Below are 21,892 nucleotides of genomic sequence, written 5' to 3'. Positions count from 1 at the left end.
CGCCAAATCATTGAACAACTTACAATTTTTAATCCTGAGGCTGTCTGCCGAAGCATCACTTCATTATGTTGCACAGAAAAAATTCTGAAACTTTTTCTTTAATAGAAAATGGCAGAGTTGTCTCGTATTCTTTGTCCCATAGTTTTTAACTTTTATAGAACTTTTTTTTTTTTGAAATTATTCTTCAGTTGCGCTTATTTTAATTACACGCTTTAATTCGTTTGTTTATTTTATAATCTTATTTTGTGATTTTATTTTTATTTTTATTTTTTTTTTATTTGCAGATCCGTTGAACTAATTGCATTGCTCGCCATATCCTGCACCTTCTTTCTCTTTATGCACACAAACAAACTAAATAGTCGCCTTAAAGAAATGGAAGTTAAACTACAACCATCCGAGTTTTCAGCTCTTGGCTTGACTGGTGATAATCACGTCAGTGGCCGAGATGGCGCAAGTAAGTACAATAAATAAACTTTATAAAGCTAAGCAGAAATTAACCAGCAAAAGTAAGGCTTTCATAAATTTTACGCTTTGATGCAGGCTAAAAGAAAAAGTACGAGTATTTTAGGTCAAGCTAACTGAAAAGTTTTAAGCATACTTTACATAATTTTTTGTAAAAAATATGATAAAATTTGAGTCATTTTTGTCAAAACTTTATATGGCATATATTAAAAAAAAATTAATATTTTCAAAAATTAATTAAATTTACAAACTTTTAGAAAAACTCGAATTATAACTTAATGGACAAATAAAAATGATTGCAAATATTCTAATGATATTGCTGAAAATAAATTTCAAATTTAAAAAAAATTATCAGTTTCATTAACAATAACATATTTAAGAATATTTTTATTTTTATTTATTAAAAATATCTTAAAAATAATACTTTAATTTTGAAATTAAAATTTTTATTTTGCACTAAAAATCACATGTTCAGACACACCTTTATTTCGCAAAAATCTTAATTTCACCTTCGTTTCAGCGAAATTAAGTTGTTTTTTCCATATACAAAATTCAATTTAAGGTTAGAATGAAATTAAAAAAAATGGCCTCAATTTCGTTGGAAGGAAGGCTGAAATTAAGGGACATTTCAAATGCAACTATGCGTAAGATAAATTTTAAGCAAAAGATAAAGTTGAGATAACGAAAAAGTGTTATTTTTTTAAATAAATGTCAATGACTGTTGACGGTTGAAAACCGGGAATTTATATTAATAACATAGAAAAATGCCACAGATTGTTATTTTAAAATAGTTTTTTTTTTTGGTTATTTATAACATATTTTAGATGTATTGAGTCCTCAAATTAAAACAATTTTTATATGAAATCGAGTATATGTTTTTAATACAAAAATTATATTATTTATTTAAAAATATTTTTATCTATACAGTTGCAACATATTCATACACACCATTACATGTAATCAATAAAATATAAATAAACATAAAAAATGTATTACACTAGAATAATGAAAACTTTAACTTTGTAATGAAACCACGTACGCAATGCTATTCGCATTGTTACCACCGACACCAACTCCATTCCCAAGGTAAAGTTTTAATGCAGACAAATACATATATAAAAAAAGACATAAGTTAAATAATGGCAGCATAGCAGGAACTTCAATCATAACATAAAGTTTTAACAAATGTACTTGATGATTTTGACATTTAACTGACAGTTCCTCTGACACTTCAATCATACGTGATGGTTGTATGCGCAACTAGGGAAATCGTAGCTCCATTTTATATTTACGAGTATGTTTCAATAGCAAATCACTATAATAAGTAACGAAGTTTTGTAGTTTTTATTCAATTTTTTATACCTTTGAACAATTTTCTTTTGCTGTAAAACTTCAACTTCCTAAGAATTTATAAATTTAATATCAATAATTGCACTGTATTGTACAATGTTATGGCTAGTATATTTCTATATAAAATTCTTGTTCCGCACAATTGAATACTTTCAATGTTACTTAAACTAGTTGCAAAAAAAGATAGATATTTGTCTCGGTAAGTGAAGTAAGGCTATTATTAAATTTATAATAAGCCCGATTTCTTTGTTATGTTTAATAAGTTTTGGAATGTATTGAGGTTATAACCGCAGCTATAATAAATTTTCAATATTATACACTATAAAATTTATAAATTTCATAAAATTATGAATTCACATTTAAGTTGTAAACAGTAAAGATATTAATTTTAGAAATAATAATTCACCTAATACTTTTGATAAACTTAAAAAAAAATATTTAAAAAACTTTTACACTCACATTTACATTTAGAAACATTTTCCTAGAAATTAATTTTTTGGTTTTTTTAACGTTTCTTTTTATTACTGGTCATTTGCAGTCCTTATTTACTGTTAGTTACCAATTTAATGAGTTTTAAGTTGAAAGCATATATTTTACTTCAGTAACCTGATTTTATTTAAATTAAGTAGGGTTATATATAAGCAGTATGGCATTTTCAATATATGACTTGATTTGTTTAACAAACGATGTTTAGATTGATGTTTTTTATTTAATTTAATTATTCTAACTACCAACTAAAATTTTTATCTTTACGAAAAAAATAAAACATATCTTGTTTAAAATTCTAGTTCAGTTAATTGATATTTTTTATATTTAAAAGGGTTATATATAAGCAGTGTTTAACTAATGATGTTTAGATTTTTTTTATTTTATTATTCTAACTGCCAACTAAAATTTTTATGTTTGTAAAAAAAATAAAACATCTTGTTTAAGATTTTAGTTCAGTTAACTGATATTTTTTGTATTTAATGGGGTTAAATATAAACAGTGTTTAACTAATGATGTATGTATAATGTATGTTTTACCAATTAGTGCAACAATATATCGTCTGCGATGAATATGTAACTGCTGCACAAAATATTTGTGTAAATATTGGAAACTATGTACCCTTATACTTTTTTACTTAACAATCCAAAAATAATTAAAAATAACATTAATGACTGGCAAAAAAATAATAACTTGAAATACGTTTTATATATACCATATACAAAATTAGAGTTTCAAACTCTACTTTCATCAATAACTTTTATCCATTAATACATTAATTGAACTTGTTAAAAAACAAATTAAATGTAAAATTATACAAAAAATAAATTAAAGTTCAAGTCTTTTACTCTTTACGAAAAGCACTGCCTTCAACAAAAGTTGTGGTTAATGTCTTTACCTCAGATTGTGGTTTTAATGCTGTGAAGCGAAAATAATTTACAACCAATTTCTAACACTTAACATACTTTACATCAAAGTAATTATTATTCAAAAATTGTATGTTAAATTAAAGTATTCTTTAAAAATAATCATATTATTTATAAAAAAACATAAATACAACTTTTCTTATGCTCGTATAATAGTAATCATCTTAAAGATACCATTAAGTCTCGTTTAGGAATCATATATCCTACTACAATAAATTAATAATTAAATAAAATATCTTAAAAATTTATCTACTTGTTAAGAATTAATTTAATATTTACTCCTATAAAATAGTTTTAACTCATCAGAAATTAATTCACATAAAATTTGATAGATATAACTATCAGTAATCTATTACTAACAGTTAATAACTAATATGCTTGATATATACATTCCAGTTTTAAGAGTTACCTAAATCATTTTAAGCAAATTATTTTCTTCGATATTAGTTTCTGATAATTCTTCAATGTCCTCAAAAAAAGTTTTAAACAATTGTAGGTTCGCACGTTAATATTTCGTTATCTGTACAATTAGTTAGGCAGTGAAAAAATGTCTCTCTCCTCTTTTTGTCATTTCCTCTAACTCCGTTTTCTATTTAGCAATGTTCGGTTAAAAGTAAGATAGTATCACCGATTTCAATTCTATCCAAATCAATTAGTTTTCTGCTTTAAGATAGTTAAATGAATGACCAAATTTGTTTGGTTTGACGCATGTGATCTTATTTCGCCGACAAACACACAACATCTACCATTCATTTACTATACACTTATCCTAATAGCTACTGTAACTGTAGCTTAAAACATTCGTCTATGGAAGCTTCACACAAAATTAAACCAATTGGTTTAATTTTTGTTAACGATATTTAACATATAAAATTAACATTCTGATTTTGTACCAATATACGTACATCTACTAAAAAGTTGCCAAAGTAGTCATTACATTTCGATCTCAGAACGTTCAAATATAGCAGCTATATACAAAATTGAAACTATTTGATCATATTTTAATATGCTCAATATTAAAAAATCTTTACTAAATTAACATGTATTTACAGCATCTACTAATATGACACCTATATATTTAATTATGAACTAATCTGGAGGAATGGCATATGTTTTATATTTCACATTTCTGTTATATCATATATGTAATTAATATAGGTAATATTGAAAAGAAAGTTCGTGTAATGCAGAGTTCAAGACAACTAGAGAATATAGTCAAAGGATGTCAGGCATTACATTAAAAAGTAAGAAACTAGGCGCACAGGCAAAGAGACAAATATAGATATAGAATGACAGAATGGAAGATGATGTTTAAATGAACGTCGCTCGGACGAATCATTTCGTTTAGATATTATATATTTTACAAAAAACTTACCTATATTTTGGCACAATCATCTCAACCTTTATATATATACGAAGTGTATAAAAACATTAGTAAAAACCCTCTAAAATGTAATTTTAATTTAGGTAAGAACATGTTCAAAATATCATAAATATTGTGATGTAAGATAAAGTTAAATATTATTCAAGAGTTTGCAGAAAATATTTTTTTCAATTACAATAAAATTATTTATTTTTCCAAACTATTTGAAAAATATTATATTTATGTATAATTTTAAATGAGCAGCAGCCTATACTTTTAGAAAACATTTTAATTACAATATTTATTGCAGACATAATTAATATATTTGCGCTTTCATATATATTGTTTTCAAAATACATAGTATAGTTATATTAACATAGTATAGTATAATTAGTATAATTATATTAAGCAATTTTGTCTATGGGTTAATGTAATAAATTAAATGATATAATAAAAAAAGATTTTTTTAAAGGAAAAAATTCTTTGACAAATTAATCTGAATTTAATGTGTGCTATGCATAATGTAGTGAAAATTTTCTGCGGTTTTTATGCAGAATTAACTTGCAACATACGCATTGAAAGCCAAAAGTTATTATGCGAAATATATTATGAGCCGAATTTTTTCATTTTTATTATTATTTTAAGTGAATTATGCGTGTTCGAGTGCGTATGCATAGCAGCTTGTAAATGGTCACATTACATGTTTTTAATGTTTATATACAATATATGATAATTATTTTCTGCGGCAAACTCTCAATTTAACTGTTAATTTAAAATTAATTTTTTATTGCCTCACATAAACCAAAACTATAAGTATAGCAAGAATGTTTCAGTTTTATTCATAAAATTGGTTAGCTTTTCGTATTATTTATTTAAAACTTATTTCTTTTGAACTTAGTTGTGTTTACTGAATTTAATACAATTTAGTTTATTAAGCTATCAACAAATTATATATTCTATATATACAAAAGCAAAATATTAACCACGTTATTAGCAAAATTAATAATAAAGTGCAATAAATCATAAAGAAAATAAATTTTAACATATCAATTGGTTTGGTAGTAATGTATAATATGAGTTTAATATTTAAAATCAAATTTGTTAAAAATAAAATAAAAAATTAAATAAAATATATTTTTACGATAAGTAATTAAATTTCGTATCGATCCTAATGAACATCAGTTTATTTTTTTTTTATTTGAGGTTTAATTTGAATTCTATTAAAAAAAATTACACTACTAATGATTATTTACGTACATAAGCATTTCTACTAATATTTATAATTTATAATAAAGTCTACTCTCGAAAAGTATTATATGAGGCATATAGCTATTTCTAAAACCATAAACAAATATTATGAAAAAAGAAAATTATTTATGTGATTACAATATTAATTAATATATTTTAAATCTTTAAGCTTTTGAACCTTCTCACAAATCGAGTATTGACGTGAAACTTTACAGTTAACTACGTGAGATGAGTAATTATCCTTTCTATGTATTTTTTAGTTAAATTGTGTGAAGTAAATGTAAGAAATTTAGTTCGTGTGTCATAAATCTGAGTCAGTTATCTTCAAAACCGACTATATGTTTCAAATATTTGGTTCTGTGTTTATTTTTTTGTAAAATCTTTTTATTAAAAGAGTTAATAACATCAAAAGAAAAAAGTAATAAACAGAATACACGGTCATTTTGAACCTTACTTTTGAAAGACTGCATGTTTCATTATAAAATATTGGAAAAATTACATTACGTTATTTATTTTTTCTTATATTCAATTAATTTAAAAACCTTGGTATTACCCTTACATATTATAACACTTCATATTTAAAAGTCTGTATATCTGTAAGAAAATCACATAATAGGCAAGTTGCATATCAATGGGTAGAGCATTTGTAGTATAATTGCATCAAATGCAAACAAAATGCAACAACAAAAAATAATGCTGTGAACATAAAATACACCATATAATTTTAATGATTAGAATGATATGTGAAATAAATTTTAAAATAATTTAAATTAAAATTGCAACTCAAATGGAATTAATTTCTAACCTTTTCAAAATAAACACACATGATAATAGAAATATCATTTACAAGCTGCTTCCTAAAGCATGCAAAAAAATGCAACAGTTTTACATTTATGGGTCCAAATACCAAGATATGTTGACAGATGATTACTGAACAATCCACTATAGCAACGTATATAATTGTCAATATATGGGCTCACTACAAAAAACTAAATTTTTAAAAGTTCTATTTATTTTAGACTCCATTTTGTACACCCTGCTGGACTACTAAACTATTATAATTGCTGAAAACTACCGTATTTCAAAGAAGTGCGTAGATTTTCTCATATAGTCTTACTTGCACATTAATTTGTTTAAATCCATAAAAAAAACTTTATTATTTTGTTATTGTAGAAAAGAAATAACATTATGTGCAATAATTACAAATGTTAATAAGGATGATGTTTTACACAATATCGAATAATTTATGTTAACACACGTTCGGCGTATACAAATTAAAAAGAATCCTCTTGCGAACACATGCCAGCATAAATTAATTAATTTTATTATTTTTTCATAAAAGCAGAAAAGTATCTGAAACTTTTAAAAGTTTCAGGCTTAATGAATTCTTCATTTCAAAATATGCGCACACGTTTGGCATGAATTTTTAAAAAAGAAAGCATTTTGGTAATCAACAAACTTTGCTAATATCAATATTTGTTTGACAGAACAAAGTTTCTATATTTATCTGCATGTACTTGTTTTAATATTTTATCAAAATGATTTGATTAGAATTCAATCCAAGTTTCGAATAAAAGGTTTGATTATCGCCTCCAAGTTAATAATATCATAACAAATCAATGAAATTTTATTAATCAGAGCCAGTCAAAAAAAAAAAACTTTCAATAATAAGATATTACTATAAACACAAATAAATTATATATGTATATAAACTTCATAATTATTTTTTTCTCTTAAAATTAGATATTAAATTAGATATTGTTATAGATACTTTAAACTAGTTTTGATCAGCTAATTACAAGTTATTATTAATTATCATGAGCGCTAATATTGTACGGCATGCATACAGTTTATGTACATCTGCAAGATATTAAAAATAAATTTATAAAACTTAACTAGTTGTAACATGCACATTATGGCAGGTTATAATCAATTTGCATTGCTGGCGGTATCTTCATGGTAATTTAAATACGTTATATATCAACTTCACACGAGCGTTCAATTCAAATTATCAAAAATCCAATGAATTTAACTTTAAATACCCAAGTTTGCTTGTGGACTTTCTTTTAAGCATACATACATATTAATACATATTAGATAGAAAAAAATGTTTAAGTCTATATTACCTTTAAATTGGAGTAGAACAATAAGATAATAACTTACAACAGTTGATTATTAACATAAATATCATTTAAATAAAAAATTAAGTAAGCTACTATAATACTATTCCATTTATTGAAAGATTTTAATATTTTCGATGTTGCTCGAATATTCAATGATTATGATATTTAAAACAAATTTGTGTATTCAATACAGATCACCAGCTTCCAATCAATATGTAGATCTCAAATATTTATGGTGTTATTTATGTTCATTCATTGATTTAGCTATTATGTTAGAACAAAATGGCATGTCTTAAAGGTTCATTAAATATAAAATTTGATATACTGAAAGTAGTATAAATGTCTTCATTTTAATTAAGTTTATTCGTCACATTCCCCTACCCGTAATTTTGTTTTTGTAAATAATTGGTTGCGCATGTTTTACATTTTAATAATTGTTTTTAATTGTCTGAAAAGCTTTGAAATTAAATTAAAATTCGTTAACAGTTCCCAAAGAATATTAGCTGCATCTAACGTTAACTGCATAAAGGTGGGCAAATTTTATTCAAAATTTTTCAAATTCGTAAAATCAACTCCATACAACCCCTTCAGTAAGATTTGACTTCAATGTTTTTAATAATATATATTTTACCATAAAAATTCTTCATATTTTTATTAATTATCATTGTCCACCTCGAAAAAGCTTTGTTTGCCAACTATCAGGGTAATAACTTATTTTCTGTTAATTTTTTTATTTTTTAATTGTGAAAGAAACCGTATGGACAAACTAGTTTCAAACTTTTACATTAATTTCATACAAAATTATTTTAGAAATTTTTAGTTTTCATTTATTTTTCTATATTCTATTCGAAAATAAATAGTAGTATGTGTGCATAGAAAAAATTATTGTAAACAAAGCCATTAAGTACAACTTGTAAACATAAACAATGCTTATCGACAAAAACTAAGAAATTACAAATACAATGCCCTATTTAATATAATTATTATAATAACAATTTAAGGATTTATTATTTTATGTTATTATAATATTAAAAGTCCTAAAAATGTATTAAATTTCATTAATAGAGAATATATAATAGAGAATATATAATAGAGAATATATAATAGAGAATAATAGACTCTATTTTCCACTTAAAAAAATAAAATATATAATCATCCTCAAAAGTCAACCTTCAATATGTCAACAATACTTGAAGTGAAAAATACAATGTGTCTACCGCAATACTTCGCACAATATATGTAGATATTTTATGTTGACAAATTTAAAGTATTCAAATTTAAAAAAAAGTTTCCTGAGAAAATATATTTATTAACACGACTTTGTAGTTATTAAAGAAAAAATTTATGTTAAAATGCCAAATGTAATAAATTTAAAATAAACGTTTATTCAAAATGTACGGCAGATATAGTATAAGCCGTAAAATGACCCATCTTCAATATGTAGATTATTTACGGTACTGAAGATACAACCGCTTTATCCATAAAATCATCATTTACTAAGTAAATTCAAAAGATAAACGTAAACGATGAGACGTTAAAAAACGTAGAAAAATGAAAGCAAAAACAATAAAAACAAATTATAGTTTTACCTTGGCAAGATTGAAGCAAACTTGCACATTAAAATGCGGTTTTGTTTTACAGTTTAAACTGTGTCGACGATTTGGTGTTGCTTCTTCTCAAGCCAGCAATCAAATTCATCACTTTTGCATTACAGCGGTCTGGTCTGTAAACTATAATGCATACAGTTTGCAGCTGAGCGCTATTTGCTATGCAATGCAGATGCTTAAATTTTTTTCATTTTGTTATTTTTTATTGTTACTCGTATTTATTTATTCAATATTTCCTTTTATTTCAAATACGTTAAAACTGTAAAGTACCCACCAAATGAAAGATTGCTAACTGAGTGTGAGCAGTTAACTTGCACGGGCACGCGCCGATGCAAATGAAAACTGTTAACTGAATTGAAGATCACGACAACAATAAAATGGAGAAGACTGCGTATAGGTACCATCTTTATAATGTGACTACCAATTAAAGCCTACAATACATTTAAGCTCATTCATAAATATCAGCTGTATGAAAGACATACTCACTCACAACTTGTTGATATTTTGTGTTTTATAGTAACATTGAACTTGAATATGTTTTTTTTTATATAAACTAAAAATACAACAAACACAGTTTTTTATATGGTAACTTAATGACAGGCCGTTAAACAATTTTATTTATAAAAAAAACTTATGTTAATGAACGCTTTTTTAACAAATTTTTTTAAAAATTAACCTACTATACCATATATTTATACATACGTACATTTTATTTAATTAATATTATTTTTATTATTAATGCAGTAGCAAAAGGATAAAATTGTATAGATGATAGGAGATTGTGTTTTAGTATTTATTCAAATAACTATAATATAAGAAGAACAGGAACAAATACTATCATTAGCAAACATGATTCCAAAATGTGATATAGTTAAAAATGAGCTCCTTTCAAAATAATAGTAATCTATATAAAAATAGCATGTTGCGCAAAATTTATCTGTTTATCTTTCTATATTCATATAGTTGAATTAAGACCATAAAAAACACCAAAACATTAAGTTTATGTACTATTCATACGACATATACAGAATCCAGGCTAAGTCACAATTTTATAGCATATAATTCGCTTTTTTTTTTTTTTTTAATTTTCTAGTCGTTACTTCGAAATTGTTTAAATGCGGTTATTTTTGTTTTTGAAAATATACTAACTTTTATTTCGAAAGTTTTTTTGTGTATCTCTACGCGTGTTTCGGCAAATTCGCTTTTGCCTTCATCAGGAGAATTCCTAATATTAAAACATCTAGCAATCTTACAAACTATTTATACCATTAACATGTTATTTTTAATACCAAACTTAATATTAATAAAACCTAAGCTTATTGTCCTTGGTGGTGACAGGTAATAAATGGTGGCGGGGTTGGTCTGGTGTTGTTTTTATTTTTACATACAGGTAGTTAGGTCGACTGGTTGTCGGTTTTTTGGGATGTATCTAAAAAGGCACGATGACACGTTGCCTTTGTCCCCGTTGAGTAAAGTTGTGGTCTGATGTTTATGTATTTCGATACTTTCTGCCGTTTCTAATTTCCACTATCCATACTTTTTGATTATTTGGGCGTTATCCTTGTTGATGTGGTGATTTTCCTTTACTATATGTCTGGCGACATTTGATTTTATGTGGGGGTTCATTTTCTTCAGTGCTTCTCTTGCTTCCTTCAGGTATTCTTTAAGTCTTACTGATAAGGGTCTTTTGGTTTGTCCGATGTATATTTTGTTGCAGGAGCCACACTCTATTTTGTATGACCCATTCAAGTAGACCACACCAACTTGAATGCCTTTTACCATCCGCAAAAGACCCAATTGACCCATTCGAAAAATGCGGAGTATACAATTATTAAAATAAATATAAAGCACTTAACACCGTAATTATAATTTATTATTGTATATTAATTTTTATTGTAATTATTAGTATTTATAAAATAAAATATTGACGTTTAATTACTAATATTGTACTAATAGAAATATTTATTAATCTATTATTTAATTTTTAATAATATATGTGATTATTCTTTAATTAATGTAAAAGAAAAAGTAAATGACAAATACAGCATTGATGATGAAAATCCACTTTACATCTATTTAATTATTATCCATTACGTACTCAAAGTAAATTAAAAGCACACTAGTAACTTACTATCTAAAGGATCTTAGCCAGTTGCAAGATCTTTCTTTAAAAAGATTTTTTGACTTCATTAAAAATTCGAAATGATTTTTACTCTTCTTGATTTATATGCCAACACAATTTATCATATCTAACAATTAACCATAATAATCTAACCTAGTAAGTTATACAACAGACATTTACGAAAAGGTATTTCGGAAGTACCTATTTGTAAAATTTTGTGTCTTTAATCGTATCACTTACTACGAGAAAATAATAACCCAAAAATAGTAGTCATAAACTATGTATAAGTAAAATCAGGAATCGAATTTTGAAAACTATAACTACTTGATATATGAAAACTGGAAACAACAGTTGTAGTAAACCCCATACCAAATCGAAAGTAAAGACCTTGCATTTAAGAGTGAAATAACTATATCAAATATTTTTTTTATTCATGAATCTAGTTCAACTATCGCACTCTAAGAAAAGTAATTTAAAACCATTCCAACATTGACTGTTTTAAAAGTTTCATTTAGAAAATTGGAAAAAAAATGCAAACTACTTGATTGAATAAAGTTTAAAACTTGCTTTACGAAAACAAGTTGGAAAAACTATTAATTCGTGCATGTCCAGACCTAAATGTTAATGTTTAATTTTAGTTTCAATTGAAGTAAAAGTAGAAATAATGATTGGTTTAGTGGCTTTATTAATTTTCAAGAAACGGGTTTGTGTACCAATTACAATAAAAATTTGCTCATGCATAGGAATATACGGCAACAACAACAAAACCATTGTTGCATTTATCACTACAGTTAACAATATTAGCCAACGCAAAAATGACCAAAACACCGCACATATAGACGTACAGGCAGGCAGAAACACTGTACTGAACCCGTGTTGAATGCACCGAATTATTTTTTCTATGTTAAGAAAAAAATACTCTTGCCGCTATTGCATTGATTTCATAAAATCTGGTTTAAAATTTTGTTCAAGAGACATTCATTGATTCCATAATAGCAAAAAAATAACATAGCTAACAAGTGGCAATTGGTGAGGTAAGAAAGTAGTACCACCGGTTAAACCAAATAAGCGTGCGTATCCATGTCTGTGCATAATATTATAAACAAAAAGCTAAACTTCCTTATTATAAATGTTGCATTGCAAAGCTTGAAAAATAATCAAAACAAGAAAATGCAACTTAACAACCGCAAAAGTATTTTTTTTTGTTTGTATTTTGTTTTAATGCATTTAATTGTCAATCTATCATAAATTCAGTTAAGAGATGAAAATCGGACAGGGCAAGGCATTAAATTTTTTATCTCACGTAACTTCTTTTTTTCCATAAAAATTTAAAAATAGTACATTTTTGGCGTTTTAAATATGTCGCACAATAAAAACAAACATGGAATTGCACAACTTCTTAAATGATTAAATGAATGAATTGAATTTTCGAATGAAATAGCTTAGAAATGCGTTTCCTTACATCAATATATTTAACAATTAATTTATCCGTAAAATCATTTTCAACTGAATTTATACGCAGAGGTCAAATACTTTCAATTTTTTGTTAAACTACAAGTTTTAACGCAGATCATTAATATTAATTGCAAATGATATATAAAACAATTATTTAGTAGAATTAATGTATTTTTACCGCTTGGAAATGCGGATCATGATTTGCATTAAATGTTCGGTGTAGCCTTTTGATTGTAAAATGTTATTACATAAACGCTTTTACGGATGAAGATACTCATGCAAGCGATATGAAAGTCTTATGACAGCAGCCTTATAATAAAAAAATCATATTTTTATTTAAATCCCTAGTAATGTTTGTGTAAAAGTGAAAGGAATAATATCTCCAACAGTGTTATTATTATCATTTTTTCTACTTTTTAGTCATACTTACTTTTTAACATGAAATACACAATGCGGGGAGGTATTTAATTAACTCTGTATTCAAAACTTTATTAGCCAAATAAACTAATCAAAAATTTGTGAAATTACATCTTTTTGAAGATTAGTAATGTAGAAATAAATATTTATTGAGATACACGTGAACAGTTCATTAAGTTTAACAAGTAACTGACAGATTCCATCTTTTATTATGTGTTAAAATATAAAACTAACGTGTTGATACACTTAGTATTTGTCCGTCTTTTTGTAAGGAGTACCATATTTTAATTTTTATACATATGTTTGCTAGTTTTCATTACTTTATGGAAGTTTAATTTTATTTTTTCAATTTAATGCGTAATAAAGTCGATTTATCGAGTATTATTAAAACATAAAATTAATTTAAATTTTATTTCTTTCTATAAAAAATTTAATATTTTTTCAAAAATCTATTATATATTTATTTTAAATTAAAATAACACAAATAGGCTAAATCCATATATTATTTTTACAAGTAACAATAAAAAAACTGCAAACAAAAATCTTCAGAAGAATTTAAATATTTTTATTTACTTATTTAAACAATTTAAACAATATTTTAATTTACTTAATAGAACTGTTAAGTTATAAGCTATTCAGATATGCTCAATAAATCAATAATTTTTTGAATATTTAAAAATTATTGTGAAATTACCAACACCGCGGCTCCTCGGGGAGGTATGCAGATCTAAGGACAATTATTGCTTAGTCTGACGAAGTGATAAACAATAATCTAGTCAAGATGTAAAGAGGGGTTTTAAAAATACCTCGAGTTAAAAAAGAGTATAAGTGCTTAAATGCACTAGCTCAAAACAGCTTCAACATAATTACTACAACTCACAATTATTTTGTTGTTTTTTAAACTATTTTCTTATTTCGATTCAGTTTTTCAACTACATATATATATTTAATGTGTTCGTAAAAACTACATTATTTGTCTATAATTAATTTATTAATTAAATTTATTAAATACTATTACTACTAGTAAACTTGAATTTCATTTCCAAATTGTATTCAGTATGGTATCAATAACGAGAAATAATTTAGGACATTCAGATTAGATAATATATAGTATTCTAATTAAGCAGACAAATAATCTTAGAGACGATGTTAATTTTTTTTTATAAAAAACGATGTTAATTTTTTTCAACGATAGTTACATAAAAAAAACTAAAAACTAAATTTTTTACTGACATTAGCTTGCTTCCTTAAAGATCATCCTGATTAATTCAACTTATATGCCGTGATATCTGGTAAATAAGCCCTGGCTACTTATTCAAAGGCTCCTTGAAATAATTTACAAATCATTATATATATCATTATAGTATGTTTATATAAAATAATTTGTATTGTAATGTTACTAGTCTTTAAGATTCTAAAACTTGTTGTTAGGCTTTAATTTAAAGCAATTCAATAAAGATATATTGGAAATTAAAAAAAAAAATAAGCTTGGGTAACAAAAATAGATCTTTGTGTTATGTAAATAATTCCATGTATAAATTTTTTTATTTTATTATAGTTAAACATTTTTAATTTAGATCTAATAAATTTTATTTCTTTTAATATATAATTTAAAAATATCTTCTAAATATGTATTAAATTAAAATATATCTATTTTCAGAACATAATGATATTAATACACTACATGGCACATATCAATATCTTAAAAGTACTGGACAGGTAAGCATTATTAAAAATAAATTGTTGGCTTGTATTACATAAAATCAATCGAATCACTAAATAAATCACCACATCGAGGAATCTTTGGTTAAGTAAACAAAGTATAATATCGATTCTTTTCAACATGAATTATAAATAAAACGTTGCTCGGATAACCATTTAAAACTACGTGCTTTTCTTTGCCATGGTGATTGATAATTTTTGCATTTTAAAAGTGTTGAAATATTTAAGAAAGTCATCAATGTATAAAGAATTAAGCTTTTAAGTTCTATCATTGCTAGCCATAAATATTTATATAAATCATAATCTAGTAAATTCGAAATACTCCTATTATGTATGTACACACCATCTCTCTCTCTCTCTATGTGTGTGTGTTTTTCTTATACGGTTAACCATTTAGTACTCCAATGTTATCTTCACTGGACCACATTTAGTTATACTATTTTTCTGGTACACAACACATCCGCACATATACATAATACATAAACACATACATGAACACATGCATAAACATAAACATACACACAAGCAAGCAAACAAAACACTATTATATGTCGCACACAATCTATCTCTTTCTATCTATGTCTCTCATTTGCTGTATACTCTATCCTTTGTGGTGCTGAGATTCTCAACTTTTTGAATTTCTTTTTGTTTTTCTTATTTGATCTGTATCTCCTTTAACAAACTAACACAACCTTACTCGTACCACTTTACAAAGTAGTCAGAAATAATTAATCTTGAGAAGTATTACAAGCTCTTAATATCAACTGTTATAGCTCCAAAATTCATTCAAGGCAAAAGATCACAGAATTCTGCTCACAATAATACATAAGTATTAAAAACAAATAGGTTATATCTTCTATAAATTCATCTCAAATATCTTGTAGGTTTTTCTTAATTTTATATATTTGGCAATTAAAATACGATTCTTAAACCCAAAATTAAAAGTTATTGTTAGTTCTAATGATTATCATTTAATCATTTAATTAAAAGTAATTAGTATATTTGTGGATGCAAATTTGGTAAGTATAACATATATTAATTAGTAAGTAAACATAACTTCAACATAATAACAATACTGTCTTCCATGCATTATCAACTTACCGAACTACACGCTAAAGACTGTGCAACAAAATCACAAGTCTCTTTCTAAAGTCTCTAAAACAGCACATAAAACAAGAGTGGTGTTTTGTGCAAGAGACTAGATGGACTCTCTAATCAATTTAGAGAATATGGAATTTAGAGAATAAGAAATTAAGCGATCTATTATAAACATATTTTTTAAATATTTCTTAATACACTGTTATAATAGGTTATAAACTAAAATACAAACAATATAAAAAGATTGAAAGAGTCATGTACTTTCATAGATTGAAAAATTCATTGTTTCCGTATATTAAATTTATAATTTATTAAGTACCACCTCAGATCTTTCGTAAAACTTTTATTACAAGTACCGAATCTTTTACATTTTTGAATGCTATTTTGTAAATATAATATTTATTGTTTTATATAAGAAGAGTATTTGCGATTATGTAAACAAACTGCAAACAAATTATAATATTTTATATAAACCCATTCACAAGGCACTAAAAATCCTAATTTTGTTTTGGATTTAGCATATTAAGCTCTGTTCGTTACAAAATCAGTTTAAAATCACAATTTGTTTTCTTATAAACAACAGATAGCCAAAATTATGAATTTATCACAGTAATTGTCAGAACCTAAAACACAACGAAAAAAACAAACAGTAGAAGAATATATTATATGTAATAATAATTAAAAAAAATTTTTTTGTTTTATTAAAAAACTATCGTTTGTTTTTGTAGTTTTTAATTATATTAAGAATAAATTATGGAGGCCTAATTTACATATTTTTCAGGAGGAATATGTGTAATATACCACTTGAAAAATGCGTTGCAAATATTGTTGAAACGAGACTTTAACAAGAGACTTTATGTTTTGTTGTGCAGTCTCTAACCAAAAATATATAAATATTCTGATATTATCTGACGTATAATCAACAATCTTCCATATATTTTTTTTGTATATGTGTGGGGTTGGCAATGCTTTCAACAAGCATTAGTAGAAATTAGTAGAAGCAGTAAAAAAGAAGCAGTAGAAAAGCAGTAATATGTTAGAAAGGAAGATTTCGACGAAGGAAGTCGAGCAAATATGATTCTTATATGTTAATTAAATTATATCTTGTATTTATAATAAATTAAACCCACATATATGTATACTTTTCAAGTTAGGTTTCTTCTCATTATTTATACTTGTACTTTGAATTTATTTAAATTCAAACTCAGAGCAAAATTTCTACTTCCGTTATTTATTGACTACATCATATTACAAAAAACAAATATAAGATTTCAAGATTTCAATATAACTTTTGATAAAAAGTGTTTTATTTGTTCTATCTTTTGAAATGTATCATGTATCAAAAAAGTTGCAAAAAAAAATTTATTTTGCTTTCTTAATTTAAATTTGCAAATATTTAACACAAACTATGAGAAATAAATTTTACAAAAGAATATTTTGTCAGTTAAAATATCTTACAACCGAAAGCCTTAACAACACTGGTAAAGCTACTGTGGATATCGTTTTTTTTAATCGTGTTCCAAAAGTGGGTAGCCAAACATTAATGGCTTTAATGAATTTACTCGGTAAACAAAATGGTTATGGAGCACATCGAGATAAGCCCTCACCTATAGAAACCGTTTTGCTTTCACCATTGTTCGAAATAAATTTGATTGAGGAAATTATGGAAAAAGAACAACCAGCTACTTACTCAAAACATGTGGCTTACATTGATTTTGCTGCCAATGATTATGCTCAACCAATTTATATTAATATGGTACGAGACCCGATAGAAAGATTAATTAGTTGGTTCTATTATATTCGTGCACCCTGGTATATAGCTGAGCGCAAAAAGAGATTTGCAAAAAGTTATAAACTTCCGAATGTACAATGGCTCAAAAAGACCTTCAACAAATGCATTTTAGAACATGATGATGAATGTTTGTTTGAGCAAGGCGAAGAGCGTGGATTAGGAGATCATAGACGTCAAATGTTATTTTTTTGTGGACAGGATACTACTATATGCATGTGAGTAAAAAAGGAAAAACCCCGCAATAAACCTTATTTTGCTTGCCGTGTTTTATTTGATTAAAATCATATAATATTATAGGCCCTTTAATTCATATGAAGCTATGCAAATATCAAAACAGCATGTTGAATCAAATTATGCTGTTGTTGGAACTTGGGAAGAAACAAATATCACACTAAAAGTTTTGGAGCATTATATTCCACGTTTCTTCAAAGGTGCAACGGACGTCTATTACCGTAATAATTAATTTCTTATTTAAAACGAATAATATGCATAATTTGATTTTTTACTATTTTTGCATTGCAAAACATTTACAGACCCAGAAAATAACTTACACAAGGTTAATCGTAATACTGTACGACCAACTGTATCACCAGAAGTACGCAATATATTAAATAAAAATCTTACAAATGAAATTGAACTATATCAATTCTGTAAACAAAGATTATATAAGCAGTACATAGCACTAAAGCTTCAAGACTTTCAGACACGTTGAAATATATTTCAACCATATTATTTATGCATAAATTAACTCATTCTAAAATTTATGAGAAGATATTTAGTTAAGTATTTAATTCATAGATGTGTCAAATAAAATTTTATAATTTATTACAGTCGTTTAGTTTTAAGAAAAGTTCCTTTTATATTCTTTTAACTACCAATTAATAAAGTTACTTTATTATAACAACATGTAAACAACGAATGCCTTATATTTGTAAATAATTGATTTGCATAGGTCGGCACTTTATTAGATCAGGTTTCTTTCTTACAAATCTTTATATTTTCAAATATGCCTCAAAACATTTCTTGTGATATGCGTTTTAAAATAAAGTTTTCGTGTGCTACTAATTATTGTTTCTATTAAATAAAATGAATAAAAATTTGCAATACATTCACTATCATGGACTAAACTAATTTACTATATGCATCATCAACTGCATTGTACTGCAATAAGCATATAATAAGCATATTGGAGCATATTTTATTTTGAAATATTTAATAGCATCATTCAATACACAACGTACGAAACCGCCACCATATAGATAAGGAACTTGTAAGTCACAATCATATACAACATCACAAATCAAATAATGTTCAAAATCAACCTCGTCTGGGGAATAATGAACTCGTAATTCAAGCACCAAATACCAATGAACCAATTAAGTCACACCATAAAACTGCAAAACGAGAAAAAATTCAGGTGGATAAAAAACAACAGTTCCAGGATGATGACTATGATCTTGAAGACGACGAATGGTCACTTAAAGCCGATCTGCTAAATAACACGAAAAAGGCTGAGGTTGATGTGATTTTTTTCAATCGTGTTCCAAAAGTAGGCAGTCAGTCATTAATGGAACTAATGGTGCGTTTGGGTAATATAAATGGTTATAGTCATTCTCGAGATGCTGGTAAAGCTACGGAAACAATTTTATTAAAACCAGATAATCAAAGAGAGTTAATTGCTGAAATTTATATGAAAAATAAACCTCACGCTTACAGTCAACATATTGCATATATTAATTTTACACGATTTCATTTTCCAAAACCGATTTATATAAATCTAGTACGTGATCCTATTGAACGTATAATAAGTTGGCATTATTACGTACGAGCTGAATGGTATTATAAAGATTTAAAAGATAAACTTGGTGATAAAGCACCAGACATGCCAGAAAAAGAATTTATGGAAATGGATTTCGAAACATGTGTCAAAACTGGTAGTAAATATTGTCAATTTAATCAGATGCAAGTAAATAACCCTGCAGGCGATCATAGAAGACAAACTTTATTTTTCTGTGGTCAAAATAAAAAATTATGCATGTAAGTACTTATATGTTAGATGCATGCTAAAGGATATTTAATTTGAAAAAAATGAATTTTTTGATCGCAGGCCCTTTAATTCAGCAGCTGCCATGCAAAAAGCTAAACGTACTGTCGAAGAGGATTATGCAGTCGTAGGCACGTGGGAAGATACAAATATAACATTAAGCGTTTTGGAACATTATATACCAAAATTCTTTAAACACGCTAAAGTTGCTTATTACCGTAAGATTATAATTCTACTGCAGACTCTACTAACAAGAACTGATTCGATTAAAATTATACTTTTCTTTATATCTCTACATCTCTTAAATAATATATTAGTAAAATCAATCCAATTAAAAGCGAAATTATTGATACTGCTATATCAGAATTTTGAAAATTTGAGAACATGAAAACAAATAGAAACTTTAACTATATAGTACATATAATACACACAGCAAAAATACTTCAAAGTTCAAAATACTTACTACGTCCGGCCTATACACGGTGATATATAGTTGCAGCAGCAGTATGGTCGCCTGCGTTCACTAATATATCAATATAGTATATATATATAGATTCTCTTTATTTTCATAAAAAATAAGTAATAAATAAAGTAATAAATATATTACTTACTCAGTGTGATTGTAAAGCTAATTTCAATACCATTTTTCAACGTTTTAGTGTTACTTGACTATGTTGATTTCTTTTGTATTACCTATCGCGAAAATATTTTAAAAGCTAGACATTAATATATTAGTGCTTTCACAAAAATTTACTTAAAAAATTTATTTATAATAGTACAGTGCCTTCGCACATATTTTTTTCTAATACAGATATCACTATTGGTATTTTGAAAGAAAATACCCCAAACGCAATATTATTCAAAATAATTATATATATATCTAATATATTGAAGATTCTGTAATACTAACAGCATATAAGGGGCTATTCAAAGCAAGACAACCCAAATGAGACATAAAGAACTTATGACCCAACACCTCCTTTTCTATTTGTTCCGAAATCATATTATACGTTATCTTATCAACGCAAGTAATTCTCAACATATAGCCTGACTACTTATACCAATTTTCAGAACAGTTTTGAACAGGACTGTTTATTTTGGACTTCATGTTATGCTAAGTAACTTAATGTACTACATTGTAATTATTATTTAATCGAAAATGTATCGATTTCGAAAGCAAAAATACATCTTTTTGTTAAATTTTTTAGTTGGACTTTAAACAATTGGATTTAGTTTTTATATTCCACGTTTGTAACAGTTTTTGTTTGTTAAATTACTGCAATATAATTTTTTCTTTTTGTATTTTTTAATATGAAAGTTTAATTTTGCAGTTTTTCAAAACCGCCTGTCCAGTGTTAATAAAAATTCTGTTAAAAAAACGGTCAGTGAAGAGGCCCGTGCTATAATACGAAAAAATCTTACAAATGAAATTGAATTCTATGAATTTTGTAAACAACGCCTATATTTGCAATATGCAGCAATCAGTGGAGGTGAAAAAATTGACAATGACGACTACCTTCTCTTGCCAGAACACAATGACGAAGGAGATTACGAGTATTAAATAAAAGTTTATTAATTAGTTTAATTTTTTAGTTTAGTATATTATTCTTAAAAATTCAAAAATCTTAAAGAAGAGGCTGACTTAGTCTAATAAAATAATTGAACTTTGTATGATTA

At 26.0% G+C, this 21,892-nt stretch overlaps 2 protein-coding genes across 3 annotated transcripts in view; both read left to right on the top strand.

Moving 5' to 3' along the window:
• The first annotated feature begins 288 nt into the window (after positions 1-288).
• The window catches only part of LOC119668416 (heparan sulfate 2-O-sulfotransferase pipe), a 42,327-nt gene continuing 20,723 nt past the window's right edge, over positions 289-21,892 (top strand). For both annotated transcript variants that reach the window (XM_038077913.1, XM_038077914.1), the window contains exons 1-2: positions 289-454; positions 15,220-15,278. In XM_038077913.1, coding sequence (XP_037933841.1) covers positions 337-454; positions 15,220-15,278 — 177 coding nt within the window. In that variant the 5' untranslated portion in view covers positions 289-336. The remainder of the gene's footprint in view (positions 455-15,219; positions 15,279-21,892) is intronic.
• LOC119673263 (heparan sulfate 2-O-sulfotransferase pipe-like) lies at positions 17,923-21,776 on the top strand. Its single transcript, XM_038084524.1, has 6 exons — positions 17,923-18,386; positions 18,469-18,623; positions 18,705-18,766; positions 19,391-20,208; positions 20,279-20,433; positions 21,547-21,776. The coding sequence occupies exons 1-6, from the start codon at positions 17,923-17,925 to the stop codon at positions 21,774-21,776; spliced, it is 1,884 nt and encodes a 627-aa protein (XP_037940452.1).

The sequence above is a fragment of the Teleopsis dalmanni genome, chromosome 1 (assembly GCF_002237135.1).
Source record: "Teleopsis dalmanni isolate 2A chromosome 1, ASM223713v2, whole genome shotgun sequence".
In the NCBI taxonomy this organism is placed as follows: Eukaryota; Metazoa; Arthropoda; class Insecta; order Diptera; family Diopsidae; genus Teleopsis; species Teleopsis dalmanni.
This window is presented reverse-complemented; position numbering and strand designations above follow the sequence as displayed.